This window comes from Poecilia reticulata, chromosome 3 (assembly GCF_904066995.2).
Source record: "Poecilia reticulata chromosome 3, P_reticulata-male-v2, whole genome shotgun sequence".
Lineage (NCBI taxonomy): Eukaryota > Metazoa > Chordata > Actinopteri > Cyprinodontiformes > Poeciliidae > Poecilia > Poecilia reticulata.
Window position 1 is genome coordinate 20,314,439 of NC_088832.1, and position 13,220 is coordinate 20,327,658.

The 13,220-nt window shown below is 38.7% G+C and overlaps 1 protein-coding gene across 3 annotated transcripts in view; it reads left to right on the forward strand.

Annotated features, from left to right (window-relative positions):
• Positions 1 to 13,220, forward strand: part of furina (furin (paired basic amino acid cleaving enzyme) a) — an 82,297-nt gene that overhangs the window by 46,088 nt on the left and 22,989 nt on the right. For all 3 annotated transcript variants that reach the window (XM_008405438.3, XM_008405439.3, XM_008405441.3), the window contains exons 4-7: positions 667 to 762; positions 2,610 to 2,738; positions 2,850 to 2,926; positions 10,091 to 10,179. In XM_008405438.3, the coding sequence (XP_008403660.1) occupies positions 667 to 762; positions 2,610 to 2,738; positions 2,850 to 2,926; positions 10,091 to 10,179 (391 nt within the window). The remainder of the gene's footprint in view (positions 1 to 666; positions 763 to 2,609; positions 2,739 to 2,849; positions 2,927 to 10,090; positions 10,180 to 13,220) is intronic.

The following is a 13,220-nucleotide window of genomic DNA, read 5'->3' on the forward strand; positions in this document are numbered from 1 at the left end:
TGAATAAAAAGGGAGATCGGGTGTAATTTAGTTGTCCTTCACATCAGGTACTCCGTCCTTGCTGCAGACAGTTCTGTCTTTCTTCTTTGAAATGTTTTTTTTTCTTCTTCTTCTATGCGACTTGCCAACCTAAGTGTCTGCTTGTGCTGAAAACACAATCCAGCACAGGGAGTAATATTCATAAACATTTTCCCTGTAAGCCCTCTGACTCTGCCAACATTTCCGACAAGTGTTCCCCCATTATGACGTCCCGCTGCACACTTATGTATTGTTACGCGTCACACCCTAATGTGCATTCATGTTCAGGTGTACGCATATTCACAATAACCTCTGATGCATTGTATTTCACTTTACACAAACCGGAAATTTTAATTAGTCTTGGCCTGCTCTGGAATTCATCAGCGAGCCTCATTAGAGAGGAGTCCAGCATGCCCCGGTGCCTCCAATCTCACTCTTTCAGCTGCCGTCCCAGTGAGAGTTGGATCTCAGTTATTTCATTTGGCATGCTGACACTCATGGGCAGCGCATAATTATACCTTCTCTTCCCCCCCCTTTTTAAATGTCGTGAGTGATGTTGCTTGTGCATTTTGTTTTCTTTGACTGAAGGTTACAAAACGTCTACCTTTTTTTGTCTCTAATTTTTTTGTTTCTGCCCTCTCTGTTTAGGTTACTTGGTCAGAGCAACAGGTGTCCAAACAGCGGAAAAAGAGGGATACCGTCACAGAATTTGTTGATCCCAAGTTCAGAGACCAGTGGTACTTGGTGAGTATTAACAGTGCATGACAAAAACCTAACTGAGCAGAAGCTGCCTGAGCAGCAGTGGTGTCCAAACAGAAAGTCTGGCTTTGCAGCAGTTCATAAAAAGCACAGCAACAAACAGGGGGAAGGCAGAGCGAGACGGGCGCAGTTTATCTTGAAGTGGTCTTGTTTTTATTGGATTGATTTTCACATTTGACTTGAGGAATGCCACTGATACATTAGGCCGTTAAAAGCAGTGGTAACAACTCCTGAGACTTTCAGCTCAGCGCCGCTCTTCAATTACTGTGAGGTTGCTGCAGGCAGAAGAAGATTCATGGTGATGCAAAACAGACTTGAATCGCAAACTGCAGGAACAGAGCCTGTAGTTGGTAGTTTGGACAAGAAAAGAAGCAAAAGACCACAAATGCCTGTAGAATTGGTGTTTGTTACTCATCCTGGTAAGATCATAGTACTTTACCCCTAACTTATGTCATATACTGTGTGGAAAAATGAAAAAAAAACCGCCTACTTTATCTGAAATCTAATTGCACCTCTAGTTACTTCTAATTCATCTAATAATATATAATTTTCATTCATTTTGAAGTTTTTTCTTTTATTAATGAGCTATAAAACCCTCAGACTTAAAGCTGTAGGAAAAACTGCACACAGTTCAAAGTAAAGTTTGTTTTACAGATTCTTGCAGAAAATCACAAACTGGTGTATTTTATTGGGATGTTTTGTGATAGAGAATAATTGTCTAGTGATTCAAACCTTTGAAAATCTTTTACAAGCGAAAATCTAAAAAAAAAAAAGAAAAAAAAAAGACGTGTACATGTATTCAGTCCCCTTTTTCATGAAATACTTTAATAAAAAAGAGAAAGTTTAAAGCAGGGTAAGATTACAAGTGATTTTCCCCATGTCTCATGGATGGAACATCTTGTAAAACCCTATCCTAAATTAAGATTACAACACATCCACAAAACCTACCAATATGGACGTCTATCAAAGCTGACAGGCTAGGGGACTTTTAGTAGACTTTTAGAAGTTTTCTATTGATGGACATACTAACGCTGCGGATCTGATATTAGATTGAACATGTTTAATTCAGTTTTAATTGGTTTAAATGAGATTAAAAAAAGTCCTGCTGATAAATTACTGATACAGCTTAAAACAAAGATTTTGTCAGTTTGCTGAAAATGAGAAGACGATGTTCCTGCTTGATGGACACTATTCAGAATTAAAAATGTCAGCCACAAAAAGGCCTTTTTTTTTTTTTTTTTGCAGAACTTCCTCTGCATTGCAAATCAGAGTAAGTCTGCAAAATTAGAACTTTCAGTTTTAATTGATTTTTCTTCTTGATGCTTGGGGTGTCAAGGATCTTACAAGGTTGTGGAGTAATTTAATTCTGTCTGATCGACCCAGGCTCACATGGTACTGTACTGAAATCCAGGGGAGAAGTGCTCTGGATGACACGTCAGACACATTACTTTTTAATGGTTAACTCCGAGAGGAGGAGCTTTGAACCGTTTGAAAGCCCAATGTGACTTTTGATAAAAGGTCAAGTTAAACGTCAAAAGCATGCAAATTGCATTCGGTATGCCCTCACTCACCTCACTGTTTCTTTACTTTGCTTGCTGGCTATGGGATGTGTAGTAAGAGCAAAAGTGATACTGATATCCTTAAATATACACCCTTGATGCTCCTTATACCATCACTGCTTCACTTTAAGTGGAAAAATTCAAACAGCAATAAAGGTTGTTTTCATTTCACCCAAAAGAGAAGTAATTCTTAAAGTAATTAAGTTGTCTTGTGTTTTCTTCTCTAATCCATAATGAGTTTTATTTTCATACATCTGCCGTCTTTGCTCTCAGTACAACAGCAACCACCGGGACTTGAATGCCAAAGCTGCGTGGCAGTTGGGCTACACAGGTAAAGGAGTGGTGGTGTCCATTCTGGATGATGGGATAGAGAAGAACCATCCTGACCTGTCGCAGAACTATGTGAGTAAATGAAAAATATGCACACACAAAATGCAACAGATATTTGGTATATAAGTTGAGAAGAAATTAACTGACAGTTGATGATATAAGCTGCTCTTCTGTCTTTTAAAGGACCCGGAAGCCAGTTATGACGTGAATGATGCCGATCCTGATCCTACGCCTCGGTACACGCAGCTTAATGACAACAGGTAGCTGTTTATACTGATCACGGTTTTATCTGTTCTCTTGCTTTGTGTCTTCTTTCCCTGGCCTACTATGCTGCTGCTTCTCCAAATGTGGCTCTGTGGGACACATGCTCAGAGAGGAAGTCCTGTTGTTCAATTTCTGCTTTAATCATACTTCTAGTATGTAAATAATTGTCACCCATAACTAAATAAAAAGCCTTTTATTCACTGGTGAATACATACAAGTTCATTAAAGTAAATAGGTGATTTTTACTCATTAAATTTAGAAAGGGAAATTACTTGCTAACAAATTGAGGAATTAGAAATGTTTATTTCTGATCATTTTTATAATTATCACAGGTTCTCTGAGTTTAGACAATTTCAGATTAAAATCTGAAAAAAAGAAAAGTAAAAAATTTAAAAGAGAAATGTCAGCCTACTGAAAAGTTGTAGAGCGGCCTTCAGCTCCTGTTCTTGTCTCTCATTTTTCACATGACAAGAATCCATAGATTCTGTTTGGGGTTTAGATCAGGCCAATTTGTTGGCCAGTCAAACTCAGTGATACCCTGGTCACTGAAGCGGGAATAGGTACTTTTGGGAGTATGAGCAGGTGCCAAGGCCTTCTGGAAAATGAATAAAGCATGTCACCAGAGTGAATCATGGATTGCTCTAAAAAGTCCTGGAATTCATCTGCACTGACTGTCGACTACAGACGCAAGTGACAGGACTCCCTAAATCACCTGTATTTCTGAAAAAAAAATTACTCCAGACTTGTACATTTCCCACCACACTTTTCTTCCACTTAATTTTCCATTGATATGCTTGGATTTAGCGCTGCATGAGCAGCCAGCTTCTTCAGCTCAGACCTTTTTATAGTTTATCTTCCTTATAGAGGATCTCAATGATTACCTGCTGGATATTTGTCAAGTCAGCAATCCTTTCCATGATTCTCAATGCCATAACATTCTTATAGTGTAACTAACATAACAGTTCTGTTCTGTTTGCCTGATGAAATATTGGAGTTTTGTGAGCCACTTTGCTTTTGGTTTTCATTAGCTATGAGCCATAGTTATAAAAAATAACAACACTAAAAGTTTTAAAATTGACTACTCTGTAATTAATCTGAATATACAGTTCTTTATTTCCATTACTGAAATATTCAAAGGTATTAAAGACAATCTAATTAATTAAGATGCACTCTCAGACTCTAGAAAATCCCAATTCTTTGGTACTTTCTAAACCTTTTCTTTGTTTCCATTGAGTGGTACATGCGACGTGGGTCGTTGCTGTTCGGTACGCTATTTTATGGCCCAGTTTATTTAGGAGAGCATTTCTACTGCCAACTGGGTCCTAATTAGGCAGGTGGGGTTAAACCGAAATGCCTTACTTTGCGTCATACTAATGCAACAGCAGATTTGACGTAATATGTCTCATGCTTATCACAAACTGTGATGTTTTTCTGAACTGTGTCTTGTGATGCCAGTAGCTACTGTAGCATTGTCCTATGGACCTACAGCTGAAGTTGGCCTAGGAATAGTGCTGCAAGGGTCGATTATAAGGGCTGCTTTTACAATGAAAACAGACAAAACAGCTCAAAGCATTGATCTGTACTGCTCAGTGGAAACAGGACTTCAGTTTTCTGGCTTCCTAAAGCTCCACAGTACCACCAAGACTCTCTTATCGTCTGAGTCAATTTGCTCTGGTATTAAGGTATTGCGTGTAGAAAACATCATTATTGCTGCGGTGTCTCCAGATGACATTAGGGTTTGTTTATTGCCACCATGGTGCCCTGCAGTGAATTGGATTGAATTAAGTTCATCAGCATTAATGAAACAGCAAATCTCTTGGCTCAGAAAGGTCCCTACTTGTCTCCCCCTCACCCTCGCTGCCTGCCCCTGCTTCTCCCCTTTAATTTCTGATTTGCAGTAATCTGCTGTTTGTTGGCCGCCGGCCCGGGAAACCTTTTTAAGGGGAGGCGCTGTGTGATTGCTGATGATGGGCAGAGAAGATTAGACTTTGGGAAAACGAGGTGTATCGTAAGCTACAGATGGAAGATTGTTAGTGTGTTTGTGTCATATCATGGGAGCGAGGGGAGGACAACCATGGGTCTGTGAATCTAATCCCACTGAAAATAGGTTACTTCTTTAAACCCACAACTGGGAGAAAAAGTTTGACAAGTAATGATTCAGTACAAACATGGCTTTCTAGTGCCGACTAGTTGAGTGATTTTTAAGACACTCTGGGACTGGTGTCCCAGAAAGTTATCCCACTATCATTAATAAAACCTTAAATGGTGGTATTTCTTGAGAAAGATTTCATATAAAAATCCTTCCTGTGCAGTTCCTCAAGTCAAAAATCTATGTCGAAGAAGGTTAAGCCCCTCCTGGGGTTCATGGTGGCCCAGAGCCCAGCAAAGACGCTTCTTATTGAGGTTTTCCTCTATGTGGATTAACCTCTCACAAACAAACCCCAGCTCCTATCTGGAGCCACCCAGCCCTTTGTGGCTTCCATCTGGCTGGACCAGTTTAGAGGGAGAACGTTTGTATGTGTGCTTCTACATGTGTTTGTACGCTATACTGTACCGTTAGTGCAGATCTACGTGCAAACAACCTGTGTGAGGGCCTGAATGTGTGAGAGACTGTAACTGTCTGTTCTCTTCTGAAAGCCCAACTCTGTTCGCTCCCATAAGGCTGCCTTTCTTTCACAGCATGCAAGCCGTGGAGAGCAGCAGTCACCCTCATGTTTATCTAAAGCAGCATGCAATCTACATGTTTCTCTTTCCAGGGTTTTCTCCAAAAACCTATTTGGATGATTTTCTAATTATTTTTGTGGGTGGAATTGCTTATAGAAGTGTATAAGTTTATCCATAAACTTGGATAAGTGCATCTAGTGTCAGCTATTGTAGTTTTAACCATATATATATATTTTTAGATAATCTCAGACATATATAACAAGCATATAAAAGAAATACTTGAAAACTCAGGAAGATTTTACAAGGCTGCAATCAAGTGATGCCCAACTTGCCTGGGACATGCTTAATTTATTTTATTTTGAAAGATTGGCTTTCTTTACTTTGGATTTTAAAAAATCACTGGCCCTTTTGTGCTGCAGTCCGGCTCATTAGTTAACAGACAGGCCCATTAACTGACTCAAGAAGGAGCAGAGCAGAACACTTGTTCTGATTTACCTTTGAGGTTTAGTGAAGCCAAGCAACTATTGAACTACAAATGCCACTATCTACAACCTTGGGAACCTCGGAGCCTACAAAAGTTTTATTTTAATGTAATCGAACTCCGAGGAAGGATTCATAATCATATGCTTTGTGTAAATCTTTGAATGTGGGAGCGCTGGCACTCTAAAAATAATAAGTGGAGTGATTCTCTCTTAAAATCTATGTATGAACATCCTGAATGTCTCGGTCCATTTCAGCAGCACAAGCATTAAGAATGTAATGTTTCTAATCCTATGTAATCAAATCCTTAAATGATTTCTGTTCTTCTTTTGTTTGTCTCAGCCACGTTTTCACATTGAGTTTAAACAGCAGGTGCCAAATTTAGATCTCGACAGGTGTAACCATAGAGATGCTCTGATTTATGATTCTTGGGTGAAGATCAGATTCTGTTATCTGCATTTAAATCAGCTACCTATCCAATACAAAATACTTGAACCTAAATGTTTAGTGAAGTTAATAGGATAAACCATATATGCACTGTCGTCTATAAACCTAACATTAGATCAAAGAATGATGCCCGTATCGGATCCGGTACCTAGATTGTATCAGATCGGGTCCGTCTGATGTTAATATTTCCCTTTTTTCCACAGATCCCCTTTATAAACAGTCAAATAAAAGAGACGGTTCTCCCATTTTTACTCTTTAATGTGTTATTTCTGCAGGTTGGATAAGGTTGGAAGACATCTGTTTTACAACACTATCTCGCTTGCATGAGTTCTGTAAGGCTTTTATTTTGGTTAGTGCTGGTAATTTGCCTTCTTGAGATCATATTGTTTACCTCACTCAGTTATGTTCTGTACCAGCAGTTCTCCATCAGACTGGTTCTCCAGATGTTTAAACAAAACTTTTTATTTTTGTTATCATTTATGGTTACTATCGTTACACTGTATGTGTCTAACAAGGCTGAAGAATATGTAGGAACCCAATAAGCGTCTGTTTTACTTTCTTTTTCCTTGAACTGCTCAAGATTCTGGTGTGAATGTGTTAGGACATACGTGTCTAAATACAAACCACATTTATCTTCCTGTTTCTTTTGTCATCAGGATGTTGGGTGTAACATTTGTTGCGTGAAAAGAAAAGGTGTTGACCTTTTAGTCCAACGGTGAACTTACTGCTAGTATGTGTCAAAATTAGGGGGAATCCACACTGATTGATTCTTGTAATCTTTTGTTTTTGACTGCATGAAGCACAGGAACAGTCTTCTTAATTTTGGTGGAATGATAGTTTATCCGTCGTATGTTTGTGTCTCTCCAAGTTTTATGCTTGTACAATTGCCTGAAATACTAGCCGCAGCTACATAAAACTACAACAATATATAATTAAGTATGCGGAAGGAGGGTAAGCAGTTTAATGTTGCTGTGTTTGTGAAGTGTGTAAAGGAATCCATCAGGCAGGTATTACAGAATTAATCAGGGTGACTTGTTAACGATTCCCACTCATCAGCTCATTGTTCCTCCTGACATCCATGCTTACTGGTGTGCATCCTGTGATGATCTTGTGCATTGTGCAGTCTGCTCAGCCACCACAGAGCAGTAGAACATTTCCTCACATCTTACCTTTTTTTTGTTGGAGGACTAGTTGTCCCCTGGGGGAACCATTAATAAAAGCACATCCTGTTGACCGCTTCTGTTTTTCCAGATATTGTGCTGTAAAGATTTATAGTTCTTAGCCTTTGCTCCATAACAAATGGAATAAATAAAAATGAAAAAGAAAATCCAAGGCCTGTCTTCATACAGTGAGATAATTGGCTTTCTTTTGGCATTTAAAGGTCATTTTTAATTAAAACTACTTGGTGCCCTTTGGTCTTGAGATCTCAATGTAGCTTAAACAAGAGATTTTCTTTTTTTTTTTTTTACTGCACAGGTATTATTATAATTCTCTGCACAATAGGACTGGCATTCCAACCTTGCAGTGAAGATCTGCAGACTTTAGGATCAATGCCAACATGTACCGATGGTTTTCTGGCAGTGCTTTGTGGTTAAGGTAATTCCTGAAACCCTTTGCTTTGGCTCTTTGCATGATTTGTCATCAGTGTATTTTCACTGCCCGGCCCAAAAGGTGAAAGCCTCTTATATTTTATTTGACCAGATCTTTGTTACCTTTTCTTTTGTGTCTGCATTGTTTCCCAACAATTACAATATGCAATGTGTCATTGATTTCTCGCCAGCGCTGCATTCATTTGTTTCGCTGGTAGACTATTGATGATGGATCTGCTCCAGCCCATTAAAGGTTCTCAGTGGAGCTAAAATTCAGACTGTGCGGTGGCCTGATGATTAGTGACATTGCCATCCCGCTGGCATATTTCTTATATAACCATCCAGTATGGTTGTTTAAGGAATAGGTCTCTAATTAAAGTGTTTTACTGTCAGATGTATCCCTGCTGTTTTCCTCGGCCTTTAACAAGTGAGTGGGAGGTTAGAAGGTATCATCTTGGATTGTTTTATATCTCCCAAGATAATTAGTTCGAGAGTGCTGATAATGCAAGCAGTTTTTGCATAATAAGAGTGTAAAGATTGACCTCTGCTGGTGTTGCTGCATTCTGTACATCGGCCTGCCCAGGAAATTAATCTATTAAAAACAGCTGGAAAAAGGGGTTTTGCTGACAATGAGAGGAATGGGTCTGTGCATGCCTGGCATCTGATTGCAGACACCTTGGCTTCTGCTTATCAGCTGCATCGCAAAAATAACAGATGCAGAGCAACATAATACCCCAAAGAGTACGAACCAGCACTTCCAGGAATGTTGTGATAAAGCTCAGTGGGAAATGACTCGGATGACATTTTTGTGTGAAGGTGTTTTGCTTTTTGAGTCTACAATGAGCTTTTATTTTTTTTATTCATATCCAGCCATGTTTCTCTCTGCATGCTTCAGTCAAGCCTCGTCTCCCTCTAAATAACATCCTGCGACATATTGGAGTCCTGGTGTTACTGTTGATTGTGGCATTTACATTAGCCTTCGCCCTCTGAGCTCACCATTGTATCTTAAGAAAACTCAGGGGAATGGAAAGTGAATTACAGTCCTCTGACCTTATGTCTGTATACTCAAGCTTTTTTTATGCAACCAGAGATCTTGATTCTAATTAGATGTCCCTGAAGATTCAGGTTGTGCCTCCTCAAACCTCTCGATTTTTTAATTTTTTTATTTTTTCCTTGTACAGTTCAAAATGCACCATGGCAGCAGAATCCATTACAGATTAATAACCGGTAATAGCCCCACTGGCAGACTACAAGCTAAAGCACAGCTAAATGTCCTTACCCTGACATTATATGCAGAGTATTTTATCAGTGGAAGACGTTGGCTGCTGGTGTTGCGTTTTGATTATTTGGTTTTGGTTTGGCTCGTCAGCTAGAGTGTCTCAGCTGAGCCTGGCTGGCTCAGAATGTTTCTTGAGCAGTGAATGAACGGCCTTGGATCCAGCTTTCCTGTCTAGGAATGGCTGCAGTCCAGGGAGACTCAGCTAAAGGTTTTAGGGTTTTAAACCTGTGTATCCATCTTGGTGGGAAGGGTACACACACCTGACTGCGGTGGGATCATCTGCCCTTCTAGCGCTCTTATTTTGGATCCCCACACTGTGGTGCCTGGAGCTAGCCCTTACCGCAGGGGCTCATGTTTAATGGAAATGGCAAGCCTAATTCACAACTTCCTCGTTATTCAAGCTAGAGGCAGTCCAAGGTTACTAATGCTACAAAGCTGGAGATAATGCACAATGGATTGCCCTCACTGATTAATTTATTTGTTTAACAGTATCCATGCCAAGTACTCGTCTCCAAGAGTTTGTGTTGTCTCACTGTACAGCTTCACCACACCGCATGATGGGAAATATCTTTTCTCATGTAACCTTTAAGAGACCAATATCCGTCTTTTGGCTGCACGCGCAGTAAATGGTTGTCAGCAGGTTGACCAAATTTACGAGAATAAGGATTTTTTCTTTGTTTCTTTTTCTTCCTCCTTTCCAGGCATGGAACCCGATGTGCGGGAGAGGTGGCGGCCGTGGCCAACAACGGGGTCTGTGGGATCGGCGTTGCCTACAACGCAAAGATTGGAGGTAATGATTTGGTTTCTCAAAGCTACGTCACGGTTCTTTTTTGACTGCATGTTGAACAGCCTAATACTGAAATGAAATAGTGATCCTGCAGCACTTGATTTTATTTTATTTTTTACTTCTTCACTGCATTTCTCAGACACAGCATGTCTCTAAATCTTTTTAAGCATCGCTGCAGCTGTGAGGATTGGCACGCTGCTGTAAGTGTATTGGTTTTGCAAGGAGTAACAGTCTTGAGATGTGGTTCCTGAAATGACACATTGCAATAGCCTTGATTCAATTTGTGTGCATGTATTGTCAAGCTCTCTTCTCTCAGTTTTTATCGATGTTCAGCAGAAATAACCTGTGTAGATTTGTGACCATGGGTTTTAAATAACCTTCTGTGCAAAAGTATCAACAGCAGCTTCCACTTTAATAATGTCAGACTAATTGCTCTTTCACTTTATTTTAGCAATAAAAAATACACCAGTGTGACTTGTGTGGGATTATTTTAAAATCATGTAATTTACAAATAATGCCTGGAGTGTTTCCAATGAAGGAACATTGAAATCCACACAGTCACTTTAAAAATTAGTGTTTTACCATTCAAATAACTCAATAAAATCTGTTTAACTTGGTGTAAATATTAATTAAATGAATTCAGTGGAGTGAGTGCTCTCATCAAAGCTATTTTAATGGAATCTATCCAGTAATATTCTCATGTTCCATGGTTATCTTCCAAAATGCAAAGTTAAAACATCACAGCCTTTAATTATTGGGAGATATTTAAAAGAAATGGATTTGCAGCTGCTGCATAGTTAATGCTCCTTCTGGACATAAATTTTAGACTTTAATTGTTTAGTCCTGTGGATTATTACCAGCTTCCTTTGAGCTTAAAGTGAGTTTTACATCAGTTTCAGAGTGTAATCACAGTGAAATAATCATGCATGGGAATCATCACCACATTTAATTTTTTTTTTTACAGCTGAGGCTTCTTTCTCTTTTCACTAAACAGACTTGGGAAGCGGGATCGGCCAAGTTGAATTCAACTTTGAACAGCGTTTGTACTGACTTTATTTATGGTAGCTGTTAAATAATAAATGCTATGAAATTATCTTATATTAATCCTTCATTTGTCTGACTTCATTGTTTTAAATCATATTTTGGACTCTGCTGTTGCGGTGGGAGATCTGTATTCCCAGATAGTAACAGCAGCATCTCTTCTGCAGTGGGAGGAACTGCTAAGCATCAGCAGATGTAATTTATGTAAACCACCCAGTTTTGTACCTCACAGTGTAAATGCACACAGCTGACAGACGGGGAAGAATAAAATAAATTCAAGGAAGATGAGTTCCACAGGAAAAGCATTTTGGGTTGCTGAGTTGAAATGCACCTTTCCTCTCTCCTGTGCTGCTGATGTTGTCAGAGAAAAGGGAAGCGACAGAAATTCAATAACTGTTGTACTGCAAATCTAAATACATTTCCTTTTTATTAAAGACAATGTGTGAGGTGCATGACATTTCTTTTACAAGTTGTCGCAGATGGAGTAAAGGAAAATCTATTATAACCCACGTATGGGAGCCTGCTTTTGGTATGCCTAATAAAAATTACAGTTTGTTGTTCTTATACTCTAATTAATGCAGAATGAATTTTTTTAAGTTACCGTAATATTAAACTGAGTGCTGTATGAAGCACATCTGGCTGTTTACTACATAAGACTTTCAACTTTGGAAAAATAATGTAATCTAATTGTTCTCAAAGCGTCTCCAGGAGATTATGCTTGTTTTAACCCATAACAGAAACATTGAGTTCTGCTTCAATCTATTAGATTCTTTTATTACATAAAAATACAGTATACATAAATTGGAAAAGCTCCTTAAATTCAGAGATTTTTAGGTTTTATGTAGTTTTTTTTTAGTTTTTTTTTTACTTGTAGTTCTTTATAAATTCCATTTATTTGTACCTTACTGATTAACTTTGAGTTTGTTTGCATCTGCAAAATGAAGTATCTGGTTCAATTTACTGCTCTAATCTCGTCTTTAGAGTCGAGTACCGTTTCCTTTGTTTGATGAATGCTTTGCCTCAGATGTCTTTTTAACTCTCAAGGAGATTTCACTCACGATTCAACAGATCTCATTCTTTTGGTATTTCTTTTACAACCATCTTGAGTACAGACAAAAATCAATAGAGTTACTGTTTGAATTATGCTGCTGGCTCCAAATTGAAATGATGGCAGATGTACACTAGCGGCACTTCCTTCCATTCTTAATGTTCTTTACATGAAACACATGTAGGTTACATAACTTATAACACATGTTAATATGCATATCAATCACCAAGATGAAATATTTGAGGTTTTTTTCCTCATCTGAGCTACATCCTTGTAGAAGACTGAACCATATTTTTGCCCGAATTTTGAGTCATTATGTTGTGAATTTTCTGCAGCGTTTGAAGTTATTGTCCAGCTGCATGACCCAGTTTGGACCAGGATTTAGCTGTTGGACATACAGAGGGGTTTATAGTTGACACCAGCTACAACATTTACAGGGTCTTGTGACTGCAAAAAGAAATTTAAAATCATCACTCCTCCGCATTTGTTGATACGAGGTGTTTGTTTTTACTAAACACGGAGCTGTGTATTATAGTTTTAATCTCTCGCCTGTTTTGTCTGTCAACAGGATTTTTTTTTTTTTTTGCCTGAAGTTATGTGGTTTGTTCATGCACAGCTTTGCAAAGCTAAGCCTTCCTGTCATCTCATTTTCTAGCAGATGTTTTCTTCCGGCTACTCTATCAAACTTGAGGATTGAAAACCCTAAGTGAGGCGAGGGAGAGAGACATGTAGATTATGCCGTTTTTTGCAGTGCTTTGTTAGCACTGATTGGCTTGGATGTCTTTTCCAACGAACACTATTTGTTATATTAAATTTTTTATTTTATTTTATTTTTTACTTGCGAGTAGATACTCATGATAGCAGCACAACATGCGACTGTGATATTGTTGTGATTAGCCAACATTATCTTCATTATTCTATTTTTTTCGGAGTCCTAAGAGCTCTTGTAGGTATT